General features: G+C 51.1%; 2 protein-coding genes across 2 annotated transcripts in view; one reads left to right on the top strand and one right to left on the bottom strand.

Moving 5' to 3' along the window:
* Positions 1-24,747, bottom strand: part of LOC108631036 (dynein regulatory complex subunit 7) — a 90,076-nt gene that overhangs the window by 64,733 nt on the left and 596 nt on the right. Inside the window, exon 2 of the mRNA XM_026818492.1 lies at positions 23,224-23,349. Within this exon, the coding sequence (XP_026674293.1) occupies positions 23,224-23,349 (126 nt within the window). The remainder of the gene's footprint in view (positions 1-23,223; positions 23,350-24,747) is intronic.
* Positions 18,373-24,687, top strand: dan (protein distal antenna). Its single transcript, XM_018034717.2, has one exon. It carries the CDS (start codon positions 20,620-20,622, stop codon positions 21,976-21,978), a length of 1,359 nt encoding a protein of 452 aa, XP_017890206.1. The 5' UTR covers positions 18,373-20,619; the 3' UTR covers positions 21,979-24,687.

Below are 24,747 nucleotides of genomic sequence, written 5' to 3'. Positions count from 1 at the left end.
GCGTCAATACTTAATTGGATATTTTCTTCTATACTTTTTAGCACTTAGCTATTTATTATTAGCATTATTCTTCCGACATCTGATTTCTTTTTAATTATGGGAAATGCGTTTTTCTAAGGTACATAAACTTTTGGGATTGGAAAAAAAGACAAATGAACAAAATCAGTCTTTGTAATGGATGCAAGTGTGGGATAAAAAAATAAATACGAAACATTTGCACGTCCCGGTTCTTCGAAAAATTTTGGGGACAGACTGGTGAAATACAGAACAGTCCCCGGAAATACAGAATGGTCACCGTATCTATGCATCCTGTGTCTTAATTATTTCTTTTTATAGTCTAGAAATTTTGTCTATCTTTCCTTATTCTGACGTCAATATAATTCCACTCCATTCCCTAAAGTTCCCATAAACTTTCTTCCATGTGCAAAAGAGAAGCTAGAATGAGGCGTCAAGAGGCCACTAAATAAATCACAGTAATTAAATCAGTTTGATGATACCCGGGTCACCACCAGTATTATATACGTTATATACTTTTACATATATATGTACAACAAAATTTTTCCAATAAACATTCTTCAACAATAATGAATTCCGATCATATAAATAATGGTAGATGTCCACATGCTTCTCAGCGGCAAATAGCAACTCGACCGTGTACGTATGTGTGTATGTACTTACCACTTACGTACATCGAAACTAAATCAGACGGTAAACACGGGGTCCCTGAGTCTCTCTCTTTCTCTCTCTTTTGAAAACGCTTTCCCTTTGAAAAACCTTCACCGTTGACTCGATTATCGTCCATCCGTCCGGCGAGTTTGCGGCAACGACGGCCGCGATATCAGGCGAACAGCAGTCGAGCGGAGTTTCACCCACGGGGTATTAGTTCCTCCGTGTGCGTGCCGGCTACACGTAGTCCATTACAGCCAGAGTCAAAAGTGAGCGCGAGCTTCAACGGCAAATGATTCGTTTTAAATCCGAGATTCCAAGACCGATCAGTTTTATAACTAAAAATACGGAATCGCGAATCGTGAATAATTAATCTAATTACGTGAAACGTGATCGATTTTTGATCGAGTCCAGTACGCTTGCTTTTGGCTCTCGTTGTATCTAGGTATATACGCACGCAGGCTATTTATGTAAGTGGTGTCGCGTACCGCGCACACCGACGCGTAAACGTCCACGCGCGATGCTACTTACATAAATATCTCGCGCGAGCGAAAGAGAAAAGCGCGAGGTGTGCGCGAGAGCAGGACGGAATCGGGGTGGGAACGCGAATAAAGGAAGCGGCCGAGCGGAGAGCGAGCGGAGCGGAGCGAGATAGGGGATAAAGAAGCGGGCAGAGGAGAGAAACGCGAGCGGAGCGACGTGTGACCACATTGGTCGCGTCGTCACTGGCGGCTTCCACGGTGGATCCTCGAAAGGCCAAAGGTGAAACACACGAAACCTCGTCGCGGAACGCGAGATTCCACTAGAGTTTGCAAATGGGGTCGCGGAAACCATCGGATCCGAGCTGTGTTCTCATGTAAAAAAATTCGGCTCTTCAATTCATTATCAGAGGTCAGAACGAGGAGACGTATGATCGTTCGCTCGCACCGTTTTTAATAAGGGCAGTGAACGAATGTGATGAGGTGATTTCGCGCGAAAATTCTGTACGGTACGCTGTTCGGTTATCGAACGGTTCTGGAAACGTTCTGACCGCGATTCGGATCGCGAAACGGCGTTAATGCGGGTTTGGGCGTCTCGCGGCGGTCGCTTCCCGCGCCCCTCGCCGCCCACCGGCGGCGGCCACCGCCGACCTCCCCTCAACCTCCTCCGCCCCGCGACCCACGCTTTTTTTTCTTCTCTTTTGCATGCGCCTCGCGTGGCCTTCGAGAGATCTCTCCGGCAACGGAATAAGACGAGGAGAGGGACCGCGGTGAAACGGTCGAAGAAAGACGGACGGACGGGCCAACCTCCCGGGTAGAGTGAAAAAGAGAGGCCCCCGGGAACTTCTGGCCTGGACGGTGAGCGAGGTAAAAATCGCGAGAGCCGTCAATTAGGAACGCCGCTCCGAGCCCGTTCTCTCCCCTTCACGAACAAAGACCGATTCTCTCTCCGCGAAACCAGCGACCGACCAGTTGTTCTTCGCGCGTTCCGAAGATATCGATGGGATACTGGTTTTGGGAACGAGACTCCGCCGGCACATTATTTAGGAATTTACGATGTCGGGAAAACCCAGTCGAACGGACCGGAGAATATTTATTTTACTACGAACAATGTACAATAATCTCCGGATATATGGCCACCGATCGGGACCGGGCTTAGCCATCTATCCGGAGGGGTGCGGATTTGCAAGGAACGCTCATCGTTATAACGCGCGGCATGGGTAAAAGTCAGCAATGGTCGACGACAATTAAGAGAGAAGGAAAATGAACCTAAGACTCAATACTAGCAAAAAGTCTTTTGAAGAAAAATTGTAGGTACTACTATTACCCACAAACAAAGTCCTATACAATTCTTTGGTAACTTCTGTATTTTCTGAATAATTGTCATGAATATGAAACTGATTTCTCAGTATAAAGAAAGGAAAACTAAACGTAGATAAGACTCGAGCGAACACTTCCAAGAATTAGTAGGGATGACTCTCGGCCATATATCCGGAGATTACCGTATTCCCAGTTTGAAATTGAAAGGAATTAACGGTTAACTACGTTACACGGGCTCGCGTATTCATGGGTTAACGCTCGCCAGCTTATGACCGATTACGAGACGATAGAGCGTTTCAACCGTGCAATGAAATATACCGGCGTCCTAGTTGAATTCATTGTTTGTCAGCCGGCGTCGATGGCGTAATGAACGCGACAGGATATCGGCTTCTCCGCCACGTATCGGCCACCGTAAATATTCTTCGAGGGAAGAAAGATACTCGCCGTTCGTCGTTTTAACAGCTTTTTCTCCCGAGCCCGAGACAAATCGTTCATTCGAACCCGACCTTTCCATCATTTCCTTTTTATCTCCGCGTTCTACGCGTTCGAGAAATAACGACGCGATTCGGATGATCGCGCGTGCCCGAGTCGACGATTAATTTCAATGCGTGACTAATTAATACGCGACCCGGCGAGCTAACCGAGCTGCGTAATTCGTTACACTAAATCGAGCCTCGGAACATCCGCCGATTCCTTTCGAGCTAATTAATTTTCCACGGATCGAACGCGGCGTCGAGGGGAGAGAAAAAGAAAAAAAAATGATCGCGGGAAATAGGTCAAGCAGGCAAAACGAGTTTCCACGATGTTACGAGATACACTCGCCTTTCGAATCCGACTCGAGTGTCAGCGTCGAAGTTCCATCGAATTTCACCGTTTTCCACGAAATCGCATGTCGCGCTCGGCCGTGCTCGGTCGAAAGACATTCTGACCGGAAATCTCCGAGGCGAGGAGGGTCGCAAAGCTCGCTCCGTTTGCCGAGAGGACCCGCACTTCCGGAACAACCGGAAGTCCTCGCGACGCAGCTTGCCTCTTTGTTACCCGCCCCGCTATCGAAGCGCAGCGTAACCGAAGATAATTGCTGCCAGCCTTCGAGCGAAGGAGAAAAAAAAAAGAAGAAAGCCGCTGTTCAGCGGCAGAACAATTTTCGAAGGAATCCTCCGCGACGATGAAAGTTCGAACGCTGCACGGTCGTTATCTCGAGCACGGTGATCGTGCGCATGATACGAACGCGCGTATAAAAATCCACTTTTAAGATAGCGGCAGCGACAGGTTTTTCTCGATATCGCGCGCGGTCGCGCGCGTCCGTAACGGGTAACCCGATAATTTATAGCGGCGCATGGAGGGCACCTGGTATAAAGTTCCTCGCGCACGCACGCGTGCAAGTATACCCACACACACGCGAGCGCGAGCGCGCGGCTGAACCCGAGCCGTTTCTCGTCCGAGGAGGAGTAGCCCTGCTTCCCATATGCCCCCGTAAAGACGAACAAGCGTCCAGACGGAAGACCGCTCAAATTTCCCGCGTGAAGTCCGCGAGATATCTTCGGACCTCCACCGTGGGATCCTCCTTTTTTTATACCCCAATTCCGTTCACGTTTTTTAATCGAGAAAATGCTAAACTTTTGGATAGACTCTCTGATATCGAAATTCAAAGAGCGGCCGGCAGTCGCATGAGATTTATCTCCGAGCTGACGGAGGACACGTGTATTACTCGGGTGAATCGTATCTTAAACGGCCGCTCGTTAAGCGCAAGACACGTGAAACAGTTATGTTACGTACGTACGTACGCACGTCCGAGGGTATTACGTCCCTAACGCAACCTATCTTCTTCATCACTTTTCCTTTCTACCTCGTGCGTAAATATAGATAGGCGGTCAACGGCGGCGGTTTAATCGAGGGTACGTCTAAAACGATTTTAATACGTGCGTACTTGCTTCTCATGCTTCTTGAAAATCCTGCCGGCAATAAATTTCCCTGACGCGGCCTCGATTAAATTTTTCATCCGCGAACCGGTCAATGCGCGAACAAACACCGCTAGTTACAGTTACAACCTAATCGATCCGGGCGGCTCTCCGACCGAAAGTTTGTTCACTCCATCAATTTTTCATCCGGCTGCACGCGTTACATTTTTCCGATTTTTCCCCCGTTACGTCCGAGAAAAAAAATCCAAGTTCCTCGAAATACGAAAAACCAGATTACCGCGACGCGAATTTCGTGCGTTCATTGAGAAATCGAACGAGCCAAACATCGAAAATCGAGCGCGTATTTTCAGTGATTCAAATGATCGAAGAAATTGTTATGCATGAAGGTAATCGTAAGTAGGATTCGGTGGAGAGTTTGGCGACAGTTTCCCTAGCGCGTTATAAATCCACCGGCTGGCCGGATGAAATTTCTCACCATATGGCGGATGCCTACGGTCCACCATGTTTCCCCGGAACTCGCCCCGCGTGCTCGCCACCGAAGTTCGTCGGAACAGGCCCCGTTGCGAGTCGCCCGAGATTACGGGCTCCGCTTTTAAGGCCGCCTGCTGCGAATCCGAAAGAGGCCAACGCGACGAGCACCGAGCTACACGAGATAAACACCGAGCGGGGAGAACGAGAGAAAGAGAGACATTCTACGGACGAGTGCCAGCAGGATTTATCGCTGGCGAAAACTCGGAATAAGAACCTGCCAATCACGCGGGTCGACGTTTCGATCGCCGTGTTCTACCTGCGCCGTCATCTCCGCGGCTAACGACACTGGAGGCTCGTAAAAATTCCCGAAGACAATAAATAGATTTAAATGCAAGTGCAATAAAACTGGTATAACGGACGTAAGGAATCCGAGCGAAACGCGGGGTAATCCACTGCGGGGGATGCGGACGGTGCTAATTACCGGTGAATTTTCGAACGATCCCTGGCCAGGTAATCCCTTAGTGGCACGCATCATTGCCTCGCAACGTACTGTTAAGCCGTTACAACAACCGTGGAAGGGAAACGGCTGGTAGACTGTAACTTTTAATTCAATTCCGTTACCGCGACGCTCTCCGAACCCCTTTCGACCACCCCCGGGTGTCGCGTATACATACAGCGGCGGCGCATGCTGGTAACCGGCGGCACGGCGGCGGCGACGACGACGCCTGGGACGAGAAAATCGCGGCGATTACACACCGTGACCGTTACCATTATACCGTCGACGAATGCCATTTATTAAACCGGCCGACTGGATTAAGCGAATTGCCGAGTGTTAAGGCGTATTATATGCTCGGCCAATTATATCTGAAATTCTGATCTTTACCGGAGCTACAACACCGCGTCCGAGAGGAGAACCCCTCCGTTCGTCCTCCTCTACCTCTTTATTCGCGCCTCTCGCTTGGTCCGGTTCTCCCCGTTTCTGTTTCTTCCTCGTTCCTCGGCCGAGACACGCTCGCTCGTTTGTATCGCCGCGCCTCGGGAATTTTATAACTTCATCGAAACGGGATAGCATACCGAGCATAGCCCGCGTCGACCGATTAACCGCGATAATCGCAATAACAAATCTCGCTGTGTACTCGTTCGTGGCGTTACACGTGGGAGCCATCCGGTTTTCGAGGTGACGCGCGGCGTATCGACGATCGGACTTAGATATTTCCGAAAACCCGAAAACGAACCGCACCGTGTCAGACCAGAATAACCCGACACGGTTTTAGCCGGGACAACGGGGGGGGGGGGACTATTTCGAAGGTTCGAGGGGTTCCTGCGAAACGGAGGCCAGGGTCGGAAAGCGTCGCAGCGTCGCGTCGCAGCCATTTCCGTGGAACGAGCCTGTAATAATCGCCGCGAGATCGCTCGTGCAAACAGACACGGGGCGAGGAGGGTGCGCGAGAGAGGGGGCGAAGGGTACCCGTCGGCGTTAGCCTTTCCGCGAGAACGCAAACGGCGGTGCCGAAGGACGAGCAGCGGAGAGAGAGAGAGAGAGAGAGAGAGTCTGCGTCAGGCCGAGCAAAACGAACGAGCGAGGGGTTGGGGAGAGGGCCGAGGGGTTTTGCCTCCATCGGTTTTCCCGTTACTTCGACCCGAAGTCGTAGCTAACTTATCTGCGCTTAAAGCCGCCCCTTCGCCGACCGTCCCTTCGGGGCCGCCTGCTGCGAGCACGAAAATGACGTCGCTGTGTCGCGACGACGGGATCATCGGCGAGACCCTCGTACGCTTTCCAAACGCGCATTTTCTCCGCATTCTGAACAGCTCCCGGTGACGAAAATATTTCTTATCGAACAGATTAAACAATGATCCTCTTATTTTTCTTTACGCGGTGCGTCACGACGGTTGTTACACAAGTACTCCGATCCCTCCGTGACGAAAAGCAATAATACACCCTCGGGGACAAAACTATCTTCGGGGATTAGCATTCCCTGTCATTAACAGTTATCCGATTGAATCATCCTCGACTTAAGCCTCCCTTTCTACTGCGCGGGACAATAGGGTAATTAACGGTTGTCGGAAACGTGAAAAATTAGTCACTTTTATTGCCGTCCAGGTAAACGCTGCGATTGTTCGCGTTCGCGATTTTCTGGGTCGTAGAGGAAACGGTGCGACGCAGGTAGTCGAGCCGAGGAAGGTGTCGAAGGGAAGGGCGGCGGAAGGTAAGGAAAGGAAGAAGCGCTCGGCACGTACATGGACACACAATGCCAGTCTCTGCAGGAGAGGACGCCGCCGATAACACGTACCGTCATTTCCTCGGCGCAGGTATCCGGATAATTTAGAATAAGAGAGCGGGACCCGACATAGCGCGGCGTGGTTGCCTTTGCCTCGTTCTCTTTCTCGCTCTCTCCCGAGGCCTCGTAGAGCCGGGAGAGCGAGTAGCGTCGAGTCGAAGCGTCCTCGTTGGGGCGTGCCTTTAATAATGACGTAAAAAAGAAGAGAAGACGCGGCAATAAAGGAGAGACCTGGGCGAGGGTGTATCCCCGGCACAGCTGTCTCGCAGATTAACCCAACGACTCGCGGAGAAAGAGACCTCCGTGGCCTCTCCGAACAGAGACGAAACGTAACGGGGTAAACGAAGGGAAAGAGAAAGCAGACGATACGCTCGAAGCCGGCAGCGGCGAACGCGGGAGAGCCACCGTGGAAAAAGAAAGAAGGGAGGGACCCACGGGAAAAGGAAGAGAAGAAGAATGCTGGGATACCGAGGGAGCGAAGGGACGGATGGACGGAACGAACGCGACTATGGGGCAGAAAAGGGAGGTGGGATGTAGCAAGGCCGAACCTGACTACCTAGAAACGGTCCGTGCTTCCACGACGTGGCCCGCTCAAGATATATAACCGCCATATACTAGCGCGAATCGCCCTCAGGTACAGAAGCCACCGCGCGCCGTCGTCGTGCCCTTTTCCCATTCCCTCCCCCGGCTCTTCTTTCTTAGGCTTAGGTTTACCTTCGGCGCCCGCGAATTCGTCCCAGGCATCCTTCGCTGATTGCACACCGTTCCGGTTTAAAACTGTCCCTACGCCGTATAATCCGGGTACGGCCAGTTAAGTGCGGCCAATAAACTTAAGCTCGACGTACTATAAATTAAGTAATAGTTAGGCTATTCCGCGCACGTTTCCGTCTCGAATTTAACGAAAGGTACAGCGGGCAATCGATAGCATCGATCGAACAGTTGCGCGGCGCGGCGATTAATCGGCGAGGAGAAAATGGCGGGGCACCCTTCGGCTCAGGTGTTTGCACTTCCGTTTCCCGTTCCCGGATCCGGCGCGTGTGTGCGGGCGCGTTTCGCGAACAGAGAGTACGTGACCGTTCCCGAGCCTGAAACGAAGGGTGGTTCCGTCCAGCGATTTTTCCTCGGCGGGTGGCTACACCGAAAACGGTTGCTTGCTTTTAGCCGGAACGCTTTATCCCGCACTAACACCGTCTACCGAGCCACACCTATGTACAATTAAACCAGAATTCCGTCCTTTAACGAGCCATAAGAAAAATACTCTACGCTCGAGGGGGGAAAAAGAGAATTTCCCTCGTCCTCTTTGAATGAGAAATTCCTTTGTCAATTTTCACCGCCGAAATCGCGTCGGGCAAAAAGCGACGGTTTATGCGGCGCGCGCGGGGGTAACAGTAATCCGTGCGTCGGGACACGTTGCGCATAACTCTGTTTCGCCGTGATGTAATAACGATCTAATAAGAGCAACAGGCAGCACGCCGCTGAATGCGGATGCTGCCGCGATTCGATTTGTTCTACTTGGTTTCACTGTGGACAGATAACACAGGTACTCTCGGCCCGCGCACTCTCTCCATCTCCTCTATCTTCCATACCTTCCATTCCCCGCCGAACAATATCGCCCCTTTTTATTCCTTTATCTACGAACTATGCCAAGTCCATTGCCAAGCGTTGTCCATTATTAGAAGAGATTGAATACGATGGGAAACTTTGGGGAAATTTCAGGTGAATGTCTCTTAAAATTTAACGAGAGGTAAACCCATCGGTACAAAGCAATCGGGTAGGAGAAGACTTTCAAGGCCTGGCCGTCAATTGCCGGGTATTTAGGATGACCATCGCCGTTGTTATAGCTTCCGTCCCCTATTTGCCTCGCACGAAGGAGTTTAGGTGTACGAGGGTCCCTTGTCGTGGAAAAAAGAAACGGTACCTACTACGATTTGTCAAGACCGCCCATTTCGGCCCTCGGTGCACCGTGACCGTTTTAATTAGCGGAAACGATGGCTGATTTCATTTTCAAGCTGAAAAAGGAAAATCCTTATCTCGTGAACGTTGGGTCGCTGCGTGACGAGAATTTCGAGAACGTGAAATATATATTTGTACGTGAAGGAGCCGCGAGATTTTTAACAATCTTTCCTAGTGTACACGAATGAGAGACGGCTATCGAGACGAAACGTTATTTAACTTATAAAAGAACAGAAGTGGCCAGAGGAGCCTCTCGGAGTTAACTTTCGTTCGGTGAAATTTAAATATACACAGAGAGAAAAAAAGGGAAGAAGAACGGAAGGATTTCAATTAAAACGTTCTCTGTTTAGAGAGCGAAGGTGAGAAGAACTCGGCCTTAAATCGACGCGGAGTTTAAATACAATTGACGAAAGAGAATCGGTAGAATAGAAAGAGAGAAAAAAGTGAACGTAGAAGGAGGAAACGATTTTTGCGGGAGAAGACCGATAAGTTTCCCTCGTGACCTACCACGATAATAATACCGTTCTCTGCTTTAAGCTTCCTTTTGAATAACCTGTAGGTCACCGTATAAAAAGGAAACTTGTTGCGTTTACTGATTGTATACGTGTACGGCGAAAGGGAGACGAAGAGAAGAGAGAAAAAGAGAAAGGCGCGTGCACGTATACGTGTACACGCGCGCGCGTACAGACGGGCCGGGGAGGAGTGTCAGTTATTCAAACGAATATCTTAAGCGCGTAAAAATGGAAAACGTTTTGTCGTCGCGTATAAACCGAATCGGGGATGGTTAATAAAACCGGTTGGAAGTAGACGGCCGTTGTATCCGCCGCGTTCACGGCCCTCGTTACCGTTGGTCGCGCGATCTAATTAAAATTACTTGGCGATAGTTAGCCGCGATAGCATCGGTCTATTTAGAGAGTGCCGAGTTAACTCGATAATTTGTGTTTTCGGTTGAGTGCCGATCGTTAAAGCATCTGGTTCGAGAACTGTTTCGACGATGAATGGAATTGAGCCGAAGCAGACTGAATCTCAATGTAGCTCTATCGTCTCGCACTTGTTGCAACGCGTCCTGCACCCCAAGCAGAAAGATAGAATCGACCCACTTCTATAACTCGGCTTTCTGATACATACATACATCCACACAGCGCTCCGTAAAGGGATTTATGATAAAAGGCAAGCGCAAAAGGGAGAATCGCGGCTGAGAATCTTTGACGGTATCTCCACTGCGCAGAAACAATTAACCGATTTATTGTCCAGTCCATTAAACCTGGTAACAATCATAAGAATAAAAAAACCTTTTTTGATATCGCGTGAAAGTTGGCTTCGATAAACGATCGGCGGTTACTCCTTAGCGATAAAAATTCCGAACCCTGTGCGGTTTTTATCGAGGGACCTTGGGAAGTCCCCTTTTTCCGGTATCGCTTTAGCTTCCCGATACGTAGCGTACATACACGTATACGTACGCGCGGCTGATAGCCGCGTAAATTGCAGTCGCGTATCACGCCGTACGTACGGACGTTCGACGGTCTACTTTACGCTCGACGAGCGAACAGAAATCGATTTCTCGCCCACGGAGCCCCTGTATCCCGCTCGTAAGATAGAACAAGTCCAAATTCGTATCCCCGGTGAAAATCATCGAATCTCGTCGGTCCCCGACCGAACGTTTGTGCATTATCGTTGCACTCCGATCTCCGAGGCGCGGCAATTATTCTCGCCTCTTTCACTCGACGTTCCATAACTCCCTTCTTCTGTTCATCTTCCGGTCAGGATTTATTATATTTTTACAAGTTTCCACCCTATCGGTGCGTCACGGTTGGATTCGTTCTCCATCGCGGCGGCAAAGAATTACCGGTTCGGTTCGGGGCTCTCTCGTCTTATCGATCTCTCTCCCTCGGCTGGCGTTCGACCGACGGCGGAGGAGGAGGAGGAGGAGGAGGAGGCCTGCGGATCGGGTCGCGATCCTTTTCACGCGGCCTGTTTTTTTCTCCCCGTGGGGCTTCGGACGAGAACAAAAAGGGACGGACGGAAACGGTCGTTCTGCGAGCGATCGGTCGCGCGTCGTCTCCGGTTGTCGGTCTGCCAGATAGGTAGGTAGGTAGGTAGATAGGTATATAGGTAGGTATATCCCGGTTTCTCCCTCGCGCGAGTTAACTCCTCGGGTCGTTCGAAGCCGCGGTCGTCGGTGGTGTGGCTAAGCGTAGCGTGGAATAGCGTGGCACGGTGTGGCGTACGGCTATGTATTTACACCGGGGTAGCTCCTCCATCCCGTATGGTCACCTTCCTCCCGACCCTCCTCCTCCACCTCCCTCTCCTCCTCATTCGGCCGTACCTATCTAGTACATAGGGCCTTTCGTAGCCGCGTCCTCCGTCCCTCTCGATCCCTCGGTCACTTCCAATATCGCGTTCTCTCCCACTCGTTCTCCTTCTCTCGCGGGGTGTGCAGGGTGGCTAGCAGTCGACGAGAGAACACGCTGGGAGAATATGGGTGGCGAAGAGAAGCGAGGAGCAGAGGCGAGGACGGGAAAGGTAAGGGTGCACGCGGGGCGCGTTCGCGGCAGGGAGAAAGAACGAGAGAGAGAGAGAGAGAGAGAGAGACAGACAGACAGACAGAGAGAGAGAGAGAAGAACGAGGAACGGAACGACCGACGGACGGACGGACGGACGGACGGACCGACGGTTGGGTCGGCGGGGAGAGAGGGGTTAGGAGACAGCTGCAGGCCATGCGAGGGTCCGTCGACCAGGCCTGGCCGTTTACCGCGGAATACACAGCGGAGCGAGAGAAACCGGCGGCGAGAAGGGGACAGGGTGATCACCGGGTGAAACGAGGGAGAGCGAGACACGACCTACTTCGCCGTTCCCCGCGACCCGTCCACCGCTAACTCGTCCCCTCCGAGACCCTCCGCCAACCCTCTCGCCCAGAAGTGAAACGCGCGCGCGTCCATGCTCGCGTTCTCGCCGTCTCCCCTCCCCTCCCCCCGCACCGTCACTCTCCCGCTCCTCTCCTCGAACGCGATCTTCTCTCTCGCCGCGATCCCAAAGAGCGACCGCGCGCACACCACCCTCCTTCCTCCTCCACCGCCGCTGCGCTACCCGATCTCCCCCTTCGTCTCGCCCTCGCGCGTCTTTGCCGCTTCGCCATCCTCGTCTCTCTCTCTCACTCTCTCTCTCCGTCTCTCTCTTCTCGCGCGACCCGCAGTCTCCATCCCTTGTCCCTTTCCATCGCGTGCAAACGACCGGTTCACCCTCTCGGTCGCGCCTCTCACCCCGGGATACCATCCGACGACGGACCCGAACCCTTGGCGCCCCTTTGCTCTTAGCCGCGGATACGAAACCCGCGGCACCGTATATACCGGGGGCGAGCGAACGAACCAGCGATGTAGCTTCGAGCTTGGTTACGGCCAAGTTCCCGTAACTCGCGCTCCGGTAAATTTCCACGGAGACCCTCTCCTCCACCCCCCTCCCCATCCCCCGTCCCACCCTCCTTCCACCTTTCGAACACACCTTTGCTCCGCTCTTCCTTTGCCTCTCTCTCTCCTCGCCGTTCGACCTCGTGCTTCGCGTTACCGAACCACGCCGGAAGTGATCCTCGCAATTTTCTTCGAGCTTGAAATTCTCGTCGGACAGGATGTTAATTTGAGGGAAAAATTCGCCAAGACTCTCGAACCGATTAATACGCTGCCCTTCGTTCATTTACATGTACGCAACATGTACGCAGCTTTGACGTCAAATATTCGTGGACAATGGGTTTCCTCTGATCTTTGCATGTGCTCTTAATTTTTTCGTGGTTTCACGTATTTTCTGTTGGCTTGCCACGACCACCCTATCGCGCTTTCTTCGTCGTCCACCGTCGACCAGCCGCTACCAGGATTTCCACTTGGCTGCCGATTACGTGGGTGTCCAGGTAGGTGTGAGATCGCAGAGATACGCGAGCGAGTAGTAGAGCACGAGGTAACAACCGCGTGGGTGTCCGATATATAACGGACGGGGGTGCCCGGGTATCGATTTTCCTTTTTAACGAACGAAATTTTCGAAAGAGCACGAGAATTCGTCGTCGATGCACCGAGGGGAGAGAAACGATCTTTTAGTTGCTAATTGCGGTACAAACACCGCGAACGGTTCTCTGAATGGCCGCTGCAACAGGGTAGCGATGTATCTTTCATGTTACGAGAGAGTTTTGCCGGAGTGAAACCGATTCAAAGTTTTCAAGAACAGCAAACAAAGTTTGGGAAAGTATGCAGACTGCGCGATACACAGTGAGAGAAAGAGAAGACGAGTAGATTGCTGGATTACTTTCTCGGTTCGAGGGAATTCACCCTCGGCCGCCTATTAACACGATTTTCATGGGACGAAAATTGAAAAGCAACGGGACAGCGTTAATCGCGTGTACGCGGAACGTCCATTAAAACCGGGTCAAAACACCTTCTGGCACCCGCTGCCACGTGCGAGCGGCCAGTGCGGGCAGAACTGGCTAAAAAAATATACGACAAAACAGAAACAGAAACGGAGTGGAATAAAAGAGAAAAAGAGGAATCGTTTTACGAGGGTTGTTGGGTGTACGGTGCGAGGGAGAGAAAAGGGGCTCGTGGAGGAACGCGATGGAAAATCCACGTGGATCCGCGAGAGAACCGAGAGAGAGAGACGGCGGCGAAAGAGAGACATCGGGAGATACATTTATGAATTGCCCCATTCACGGAATGCGAATTCTCGCTCGGCAAACTTTAGGGGTCAACGGGTCGGGAACTGTTAGGTAGTTCTCCCATTGCTCGTACATGCGTCCTCCCACTACCTACCGCCCTCGCCCACCCTCGGAGTCGACCGCCACCCTCGCTCCCACCTATATCCATCTACCTCTCCCTTTCTCTCCCGTTTTCACGGATCTCGATACATAACGTCGGCCGAGCGTCGATATATCGAGTCGCGCTCTTTCGAAACTTCCACCCACGCGGTTGCATTAACCCCGAGCATTAAACCGAGCGAGTTAAGAACTCGAACTCTCACCCTCTTTCTCTTTCCGCCGGTTATTTCTTTCTTTTCGGTACACCACTTTCGGCGCAGAGAGATGACCCTCGACCGCGTGGGAGGGTGGAAGTTTATCACAGAAGATCTTTTACGGTTGCAACGATCATCGAGAGAGAAAGAGAGAGAGAGAGAGGGAAAGTTAGCGGGGATAATCGTCGTTCAGAAGTCGCAGACTGTGCCGAGCGTAGCAGAAAGAGAGAAAGAGTAACGGAGTCGGTGGAGGGGTAGAGCAGCAGGCATTATTCACTTTGCGGGAGTCGCTTCACCGCGGGCGTAATAATTTTCTTTTTTATGAATGAACTTCACTCTCCGCGCTCCTTCTCTTTCTCTCTCTCTCTCTCTTCCATTCGCGTCGGTTTCTCTCTCCGGCTTTGAACGTACATTCGTCTTCGTCAAAGCTGGGGGTCTTACTTTCTTGCGTTATCTCTTTGATTTTCCCATTCAAGGAAAAGCTGCCATTCAGCAAAACGTTCATGTTGGTATACGATTTTATTATGATCGGTCTAACCGATTTTAGTCAGAGAAGTTCAAGGGAGGAAATATATAAAAGAGAAGCTAGTCTGTGTGTTGTCCCCGGATTTTCGGTCGTCTCGAAATCGATTCTACATTCCATGCGCGACCTCTGATTACAATAAGTGTCGGAGCATCTGCGGCCAGAATGGAAGCTCGCGCGTTCGGATAACTTTTTCCCTGGCGCAGGTCAAAAACTATGTTTTTGGGTTGGGTTAATACCGTTTCCGGATGTCGTAAAACCGAGAAACAGGGAAAAACCCATAACTCAACGAGAATTATTTATGACGATTGGTCCGTCATACAATTGCCGTATTACTATCGTGCCGTCCTCCAGGTATACGACAACCTGGTACCCTAAATTTGTAAAATTCTACTTGCTTTCATTTTCAAGGAAGCAAATAATTATGTACGCGCGCAAGGATGACGAATCAAAGTTACATGAGCGCCGAATCCCTGTTTATGATCCTTTCCTAAAAATAAATACTTTCTACCTGTAGTTGTTCAAACGCGATGAAGTATCTACGCATAAAGGGACGGATAACGGAATCGAATTTACCCTAATTTCGTAAAAATAAATTGCTTCTACTTGCTTTCATTTTCAAGCAAGCAAATAATTACGTGTCCGCGCAAGGGTGACGAATCGAGTTTACGAAAGCGCCGAATCCCTGTTTATGATCCTTTCCTAAAAATAAATTCTTTCTACCTGCCGTTGTTTCAACGCGACGAAATATCTACGTATACAGGGACGGACGAAGGAATCGAATTTACAAGAATGGCGGTTGCCTATTGCCTCTCCCCTTAACCGATACCGTACTTAATGATCTAAAAGCAAACTTCCCCGAACGTGACTTAACTCAATCGCGACTGGACAATAAAGGAAAGGGTTCTTCTAATTCCTGTCCGAATTGACCGATAGTCTTAATCTGACTGTTTCTTGGAAAACTGAAACCCGCGATGCGTCATCGGTGGGACGGTAAACATCTACCCTCGAGTACAATCGGAGGCCTTCCCATTGTCCGTACGACTGCCCTGCAATTACATTGCTAATCCACGGGGTTATACCGAACCTTCCTCGCGTGATTTATTTTACTCTTTTAATTTACAGCTGGAAGTTAAGTTCGGTTCGGAAATCCGTATTACCTTCTAATAACAAGAACACTTTCACTGTTTACTACATAGGAAGATGTATTATGTATGTAGTACGTATGGATGAAGTTCGGAGACTTTGAACTTCGCGCAGGGCTCGAGGTTCCCGGATCCCGCAAAGTTGGAACGACTTTCCGAGGAAACTTTCCAATGGGGAATAAATCGAAGAAGCGCGGCGGAATTTCAAACTCGCTGTCGTTTAGCCGCGCTATCAGACACGGTTAACCAGACTGAGACAGAGTCCCTTCCCGTCTAGCAACGGTCAAGTGGGTAATACGCGATTCGGTTTCTTTATTATCCGGCGAAATTAATCGAGGCCGTTTTCTCATCCGGCACGAGCGAGCGCATCTTTCGCGGAACGATCGCCACCGTTACGTCCGCGGAGCGTGTCACGTAGCGCGTAAAACCGTTCTCCGCCTCTCTCTTTTCTAAGGCGCATCCTTCCACGAAAGGCCGAGCCGCGAGGGAAGCAGGTGAAAATTAATTGTACGGGTTACCGGCTCGAAGGAGCACACGGCTCTACCTCGGCGTTGTCGATGCGCGGCGCGCAAAGTGCGCGTACCCGAGAGGACGTGTCGATCGATTTTGCCCTCTCTCTCTCCTCTTCCGCGAACCGTCCGTCCATCCCATCCGTTCCGTCCGTCCTCCGCCACCGCCGTCGCCCGTCTCGCTCTCTCTCACTCTCTCCTTTCTCTTTCACGCCTTCGTCCTTTCCCCTTTGCGCGACTCTCCGTTCGTTAATCGGCCGCCGTACGTCCGACGCGGACGCGTCTCTCTTTCTTCCGAGGGAGACGGAGAGTCACCGATATCGAGATCGATAAGGTGTATCCGGTGACGTTCGAGCCGCCGCTATCTTTTCGATCTCCGCGCTCGAAATATTTTCGTTTTCTCGATAACGGTATTGCGTTACACACACACGTCGTGCCAACAGAATCGGTCGAGATTCCAGCGAAAATCGGACAATGCATCAGAACCGGCGTGCCTCGGCCAAGTTCGTCCAAGTTAACGACGCGACCAAGATTCGGCTTAGCTCTTTTTTCCCCGGTCAGTCTCTATTCACCGCCGTTCTCCCTTCGTCATCGACGCGGCGACGTTCGACTTTGATCGATCCTTCTTGCCTTCTTCGATTCGAACCGTTCGCCGACGCGTTACATAAAACGCGAAGACTCCCTCCCCTTCCCCCTTTTAACTTATGCGCACCTGTACCGTTTCGGAGTACGCGGTTGTTCCCGAAAGCAACAGAAAAATCCTTAGCATTCGCGGTATTCCCGATCGGAAGCTCGCCGTGGTAAACCCGTCGTCCCCTCCGTAATCGTCGAGCTAAGTAGGACTCGTTGGAAGGCCATAGCTGGCCGCGAGTCGAACGCGAGCGTGCGTGGCGCACGATAATTATCGGCTGGGTAGGGCGACTCGGCCGCGAAAAAGAAATCGACGTAGGTTCCGGCGGTGTCCGAGCGCGTATTTACCGCGGTAAATACGCCGCCGGAGGCACAGTAAATTTATCCGCGAATTACCGCCGCGTTCTTTCTTACACGCTCCTTCTCTATCTCTCTTTGGCCCTCTCTTTCTGGCGCCGTTCGCTTACGGATTTTAGGCCGCGCTCATAAATCCGGCTCTTCCCTAGGGACCGCGCGTTGTAGGGAGAGGCGGGTCGGATTTAAGGGTTTTGCCACGGGTTCGGTCCTCCTCCTGCTCCTCTATATTTCAGAAAGAGTGCGGGAGGGAGGGTCAGGGAAAAATGGCGAGAGCCCGTAGGTCGCCGGAAAGAGATCGTAGAGTCGCGGGAAATTAAACGAGCGTTCGGAACGAAAAAATCGCGTCGCTCGTAAATTTCACGACGGCCAACTCGCCTCTTCTCGTTCCCTGCCTGCGAACGATCAGCCGACCGGAAACTCGGACGCGCCGAGCCTTCAAGACGGTCGCTCGCTCAGCGACTATTCAGGATAAATACTCGATGATAAATATCTACAGATAGTTCGTTGAAAAAATATGTTTTCCACGTCGCTGAGGGGTAAAACTTTTGTCAGCGCGGTGTCGTCGCCGCGTGGTTCTAAGGACGAAGAACGCTCCGGATGACTACGTCAACGTCGATGCTGTCGAGGCTGGGAGAAGCGAGGGTCGCGGACACGAAGAGGGGTTTTAGCGGATAAGGGCTCGGGGAGCGAGAGACGAAGCGCGCGCGGTTCGACAGCACATCGTCGAAGGAACACACCGGGGGACGGAAGAGAGGACGCGAACGCGAACGCGGACGCGAACGAGGAACGGGAACGCGAAGGGGCAGGGGACAGAAGGGCTGTGTATCGGCTAGGAACGAAGAGGCGAGGGGACAGGGGCCGAGGGTCAGGAAGGGACGATAGGCAACGGCGCGGAGCGGCGAGGGGTACGGATCGTCGGCGACGACGAAAGCGCGAGGAGGCGAGCGCTAAGGCAAGACCGAGGCGCAAGCTGGGCTGCGACGACGACGTTCGTTCGTTCGTCGGTGAGCGCACGGGTGTGCGGCGGGGGAAACGGGGGAAGGAAGGGCCGAATGGCGCGGTGCCGGATGGTGGGGCGAGGGCGGACAGAGGAGGAAGACGGCGTCGCAAGTCCGCGGAAAGCCGGCGGCGACCACCACCGCAGTAGTTGAGCGTCGCGATCCGCCGCGAGAGCATCGTCCGTTGTGAGTACTGGCGCGCTCCCACCCCTATCGTGTGCGCGTTCCGTTGCCTGTACAAATACAGCGCGACCTCGCACACAACCGAGCAGTTTGCTGCGAGCAGTGGCATCGGGCTGATCGGCAGGGATCGTCACCAACTGTACGGCACAGGTTCGGCGGCCGAGTAGTCGACGAAGAGCGACGGGACGCGACGCGACGACAACGCGCGCCCCTAAAAGCAGTTATACTCGAAGCGACCAGTGGCGATAGACGTGGCGCGCACAGACCGCTGCCGGTTCAGTCGAGGTCGATCCACCGGCAGGTGAGGATCGTCGGTGTGTCACGGTCTTCCATCAGCGATCTTCAACATTCATCGTTCGATATCACGGTTGTGCATCGTCGCAGTTCCGCAAATAGGTGTACGCGGTATTCAACGTCGGCTTGAGTGTACGAAGAAGAAGTGTATCGAAGAACTCAGTGGGAATTTAATTAGTGAAGAAGAGGCTTTCGCGTGTGCCACGCTTGGCATATCGTTATCATCGTTGCGAGTCGACTTGTTCGCGATCAGTGTTTTTCGTGGGACGAGTAAAATAAACGTCGCAGATTCTCATCGATCATCGTCGAGAACGAGAATAGAGATTACAGTACTCTTGGATATTCAGCGAAATTGGTGCGACGACTGGTGTTTCGTGAGTACGTCCTTGACGTCCGTCCTTTCGTCGAACCGTCGCGTCGAGACTGTGCGCGGTGTTTCTTTTTTTCTTTCGCCTCTGGCAACGTCTCTTTCCCGCGGTCAGACGCTCGAAAGTTCACGCACGCACAGGCGTAGCGCGACGAAGATACCGAACACGCGCAGTGATCGTCGGTGACCGTGGACAGTTCGCGTATATACACGCGCGGAACGGAAAAAACGCGTGGCTGTGTCGAAAGTGTGTCCGCGTACGTACAAACGTTGCGAGGAAAACTGATCCGACGCGATCTGTTCTACCGTTGATCGTGCGTGCACATATAACTGTATCATCGTCCTCGTCGCGCACGATTCGATCTTTCTCAGCTGTTCCTCGTGGCGGCACAGCAATAATATCGTTTTCCCGCGCGCAACTACGATTGGCTGATACGAACGAACAGCAGAAGGCAACGTGCTACTCGTTTCGTACTCCAGACGGAGAAACGCATTCGCAAAACGAGGAGAGAGACGAGCGAAGGAGAAAGGAGACAAAAAGAGATAGAGAGAGAGAGAAGCAGTTATCGCGGAGGAAGGTATGTGCGCGAGAAGAGCAGACTAAGAAAGAAGAGAGCAGTACGAGCACAAGTAGAGGGGGTGGGCAACAGGAGGGGAACCGGCCGACCGAGTTGTTTCATTCATAAAAAAGTTCTTTATTACTCTCTGTGAGCGCATGTGCTATTCCACGGAGGACCTCCCCCAACCGGCGTAACCACGTTTACACACGGTATTATTTACTACTGCGCGAGATACGAATCGCTGCCACACGCCGTGGCAACGGTACGGCGTACGGATCTCCCGTATCGTCGCTCGTTCTTCGCGCTCTATCACGCGTGTTTGGCGCGTTGATTACGCATTATCCGATTGTCATCATCCGGGCGTTCGTTCAAGAAGATCTTGCCGATATTCCACCTTAGGAGACGACAACCTTATCGATATTCGTCGAAGGAGAAGGACGGCGCTCGAGGCATACCACGACGGCTCACGCACACGCGAACGATCGACCGCCGCGTAGTTGGGTTCGCGAGCTCTCTCTTTCTTTATCGGGCACGTCGCGCGCGTGTGTCGCCTGTCTCGCGGACGAGCAATTGGAATTCCTCGCGTGTCCACACGCAGGCCCGATATAGTCGGATGGCGCGATCTGGAACGTGAACGTCGATCGATCGCCTTCTCGCGCGTCACAAGACCCGAAGAGGCTCATCGTGACGGTCCGCGACAAACGCGCAAAGGAAAGAAAAAAAATACGTTGGACGACGCGCTTCCAGAAGACGGAGTGTCGCTCCTACGAGGAACCGAAGAAGGAGCCATCCTGGATCTAAGGACGACGAATCTGGACGTTTACGTCGACAATCCCGATCGGGTATTGGACGGTCGCAGCCGGTTACGCGACAGGGATCGCAAACCTACCAAAATAGATCCTAAAGCGTCCGACGAGGGGTTCGCGACGACGGAGGACTGTAGTTACGAGGACCGTTTGCAAGATAGTCGCCTGACCGGAATGAGGGGCGAATCGGCACGTCCGGGTAAGCGCCCTTTAAGGGCGCTATCCGCTTCCGAGAAGATGGATGCGATACAGAGGGTCCACGAGGGAGAGAGCAAGGCTTCGGTGGCACGGGACATCGGCGTACCCGAGTCCACGTTGAGAGGATGGTGCAAATCTGAACACAAAATTCGAGGAATGGCCAGGAATTCGTCGACGCCAGACAGCGAGGCTCATTCACCGGCCTCGTCTTCCGGGGCGAACGTGACTGCTGGCTTGGCTAGCGGATCGGCGAATCTATCCAGTGATGACGATGGGCCGTGCGTGAAGAAATCGAAGCTAGATCAACAGAATTCGGTGACGAGCGCAGGCACCTCTTACGTCGGTGACGTTTGCGTCGACCCGGACAAGCAGGACAACAAACCGAAGATCGACTACGTGGGGTTGATGACCAGCATGGCGGGCATGAGACCCGAAAACAGCTCGCTGCTTCTTCAGCAACTGGGATTATTGTCCGGCGCGACCGGCACGCTCGCTAAAAATCTGCTGAACATGTCGCCAGCCCTGACTCACGGTAGCACCGTGGGTCTCGTCGAGAACGGGCTGCAGTACACGAAAAATACCGGGAACGCGTGTATCACGAACACTTTGAACGGCGGCAGCAAGAGACACAGCATCTCCGCGATTGCACCGGCGCAGATGGACTCGGTAGTCTCTAAATCGTGCACGCGAAAGAATTTGCCAGCTGCCGCGGAGGCCCCGTCGACGCCGGTCCCCGTGTCGCCGAGGAAGAACAATGTCAATGAGAACAACATCCCACGATCTTCGAGCAAGTCGAAAAAAGATGGGAACGTGAGCAGCGGCAACGTGAACAACGGCAATAAGAAGGTGGACGAGGCTCTGTGGCTCTGGCTGACGCAGCAGCAGCAGCTGCTCGGCCAACAGTCGGCCAGTTTCAATCCGAGCATCAATCAGCAAGACGGATCATGGTTCTGGCAGTGGTACAAACAGTGCAGTTTCCCGCTGATAACGCCAACGCCTTTAGCGCCCAGTCCGGTCGCCAAGAAGTCGCCGAGCAAGGCGAGGGCCATGCTAGACAACGTGCTGTGCAACAACAACAACGAGAACGTGAAACGGGCTCTGAACATGGACGAGGAGTCGTCGGCCGTGGCCGATGACGTCGAGCCTGCTACCGGCGACGCGCCGAGCAGCACCGAGGAGGCTATCGAACACGGGGAAAAGTTCTTCAAGTGGCTGGACAAATGTTCCGACCCGGCCGTGACCAGGCTCCAGATCATTCAGTTCAAATATCTGTTGGACAATCTGAAGGCGTGCAGGAAGAAGTCGACGTCTAACTCTAAGCAGAGCAGAAAGTAGGCGAGGGTAGGTGAGGGAGTCGAGCTGTGATGCTAAATATATATCTTTAGGAAAGAGTGCGTTAGCTACCGTGCCTCGAACAACGCGGTTCACGGGGCGGAGAAAAAAAGATAGTTAGAATTCGATGGAGACGTACACACGAGGAACGAGGAAGTAAAGAACGCGGGACAAAGGGACAGCGAGAAATATCAAAGTATTTTTCTCTTATTTCATCTTCCGATATAGCTGCCCGCGACAAACTTTTCAAATTCCTTCGAGATAAATTTCTTTTTTTTGGGGGGGTTTTTTCTTATTCTTAGTTTTGTTTCTTGTCATTCGGTCGCGTCGATTCCCGAGATCCGCGTATCTCGTTTCCGACTAGCGCGCGAGTATGTCCGTGGGTGTGTGTGAAAGTATGTATGTATCCAAAGAGTGAATATACGACGAACAAGGGAAAACTGTTGCGTTTGTTCGCCGCCCTCGACGAACGCGAACGATGCACGATCGTGTGCCTCTCACCACGTTTTGTCGCTACTTTTGAGTTACCGTAGGACTCGGGCCGAATCAAAATGGGTCATTGACGACCCTTCGTTTTCCTTAACAAAATCTTGTACATAAGAGGATATACCAAATTCGTGAGACCGACTGGTGTAATTATAGTAAAAGTTAAGATGTTCGTAGAGGAGAGGTATTATTATCAATTACGACTTTTATCATTCGTTAGCGTAAGTGCGCGCAGCCGGGAAACTCTCTCGCGATCAGATTTAAATACCATAGATCTTCTCGACCGTTGAACAACATTCGCGTTCCGGATTTTCATTTACATTCTCTTCGCATTATTCCGCCCCGAATGTTGAAAATCGATCGGGATCGCGTTCAATTTAGTTTCTCCCCCGCGTTTTAATTATTGCGCGGCTCTATTCGAAAGAACAGACAACCTGTTCACATTTAATTGTGAACTGCGCTTTTTTCCCAAACAGTTCTACCTCTCGTTCTGTTAGCGCGTTATTTACGTACAGTAAGAGTAACGATAAGATTTAAAGTAACGTGTGCACGCGACTCGCACGAAACTATATGGTCCAAACGAAACAAATGAGAGAAATTGAGGCGAAGCGACGAGAAAACAGTGTTTGTTATATCGATGAGAAATTATATATTATATATAAGAGTATATATATATATATTATAAATATTTAAGGACCTTCGTCGCTTAGCTTTAGTAAGATATTCGATGAGAAAGAAAAGGAAACACGTTTGATTACTTACTATACTGAGCGGCTTGTCCAGTGGCTCGTACTCGACGTAGTCGCTGACAAACTTTCCGCACCCCTGCCACGTGTACAGTTCCGGATACGGCAGCGTACTTCGTCTGATAGTGGTAGACACGAATTTCTGCACAAGAACGAAGCGATTCGAAACTATCAAAATACATTTCTATCTTGTGATTTTGTTTTCTAACTCCTCTACCGTTTACTTTGCTTGCAGCAAGATTATACGCGCGCCCATGACTCCCCTCCCCCTTTGATCTATTTAACGCGACTCTTACCGATATTTATTTTGCTTCTTTCTTTTCGCGCTACGAGTCAGCAGATCTGGCGATGGTTTCGCGAAATCTTTCGAGGCTCGGACCATTTACAAGTTCGTTTCTTTCCTTCCTTTTCACGTTTATCTAGTATCGTCTCGTAAAACGATTGTTCCTATCGTGTCGCGCGAGACGTCCGTCGGTTCAAAGCGAGAGATAATCTTGCAGTTAGCAAAGCGTATTTATAAAAGCAACAAACAACAAAAAACCAAAGTGAAAGAGAGTGCTGTCGAGTGACAGTACGTGTAAATAAGACTGTGACCGTGCACTTGCACGCAAAGTGCATACTATGTATCGTAGAATGTTTGAAGCATGTACGGATAAATGTATAGCGAAGTTTATTTTTATTATTTAGATCGTAGAGGAGAGGAGGTTCGAGTGTATTAGAAAGATTCCTATTGCACAGTTATTTCCACTAGTTGAATTAAATCGGGCACGATTGACAGGAGTAACGATAATGAGAAACTTAGTCTGTTTGAAGAGAAACGACATTCCTCGTTATCCCTGACAAAAAAAAGAAAAAAAAAACACGTTGGACGACTCAGGCGATTTTTTCGATATCGATAATTTTGTTTAAGTTTTATACGAACGAATGCATTTGTATAACGCTGAGTCGAGGGAGACATTCATCGAGCGTACCACGAAAGTGAAATAAAACGAACTTGATCGCATGATTCTTTTTTTTCTAATTTATCCTGTATGAAAACAGCAAACAGAATCGGGGAGTGACGCGAGATAAACACGAGTGGGACCGTTGACGATGAATCGTTGTTCAGTTTGTAAAGTACACGATTGTTTAAATGAGAAAGAAAACTCATGTTGTAATGTGCAAAGAAGTGTGTAAGTGTAAATATATCAGGTATAATGTACAAAACTATTCGAAACACCTTTTAAATTAATTATACCTTGTCGAGTTTAGTGCGCAAAACGCGTCCACTGTACGTTACAATCCGCCATTTTAGGATACTCGGAGAGTTAGGAAAATGATCTTGCGTGATTGGTCGTGAAAAATTAGATGCGACACGCGCGGCCAATTTCCCGTGGCTCGTGAGAGATTGGCGCCAAACCATTGCCGCCGAACTTCACGCGATTCGTAAAGATTGATTTAATTTTAATGAGATGACGAAAAATATACGAATAAAAACTAATCACTGACTTTCAAACCATTATTAAAACATATCCGTCGTCGCGATGCGAAGACCATCATA

Source organism: Ceratina calcarata, unplaced genomic scaffold (assembly GCF_001652005.2).
Source record: "Ceratina calcarata isolate Rehan_Ccalc_2016 unplaced genomic scaffold, ASM165200v1 scaffold8, whole genome shotgun sequence".
Taxonomy (NCBI): Eukaryota; Metazoa; Arthropoda; class Insecta; order Hymenoptera; family Apidae; genus Ceratina; species Ceratina calcarata.
This window is presented reverse-complemented; position numbering and strand designations above follow the sequence as displayed.

Coding starts and splice junctions, on each gene's coding strand:
- dan (XM_018034717.2), top strand. CDS start 20,620: ATGAGGGGCGAATCGGCACGTCCGGGTAAGCGCCCTTTAAGGGCGCTA.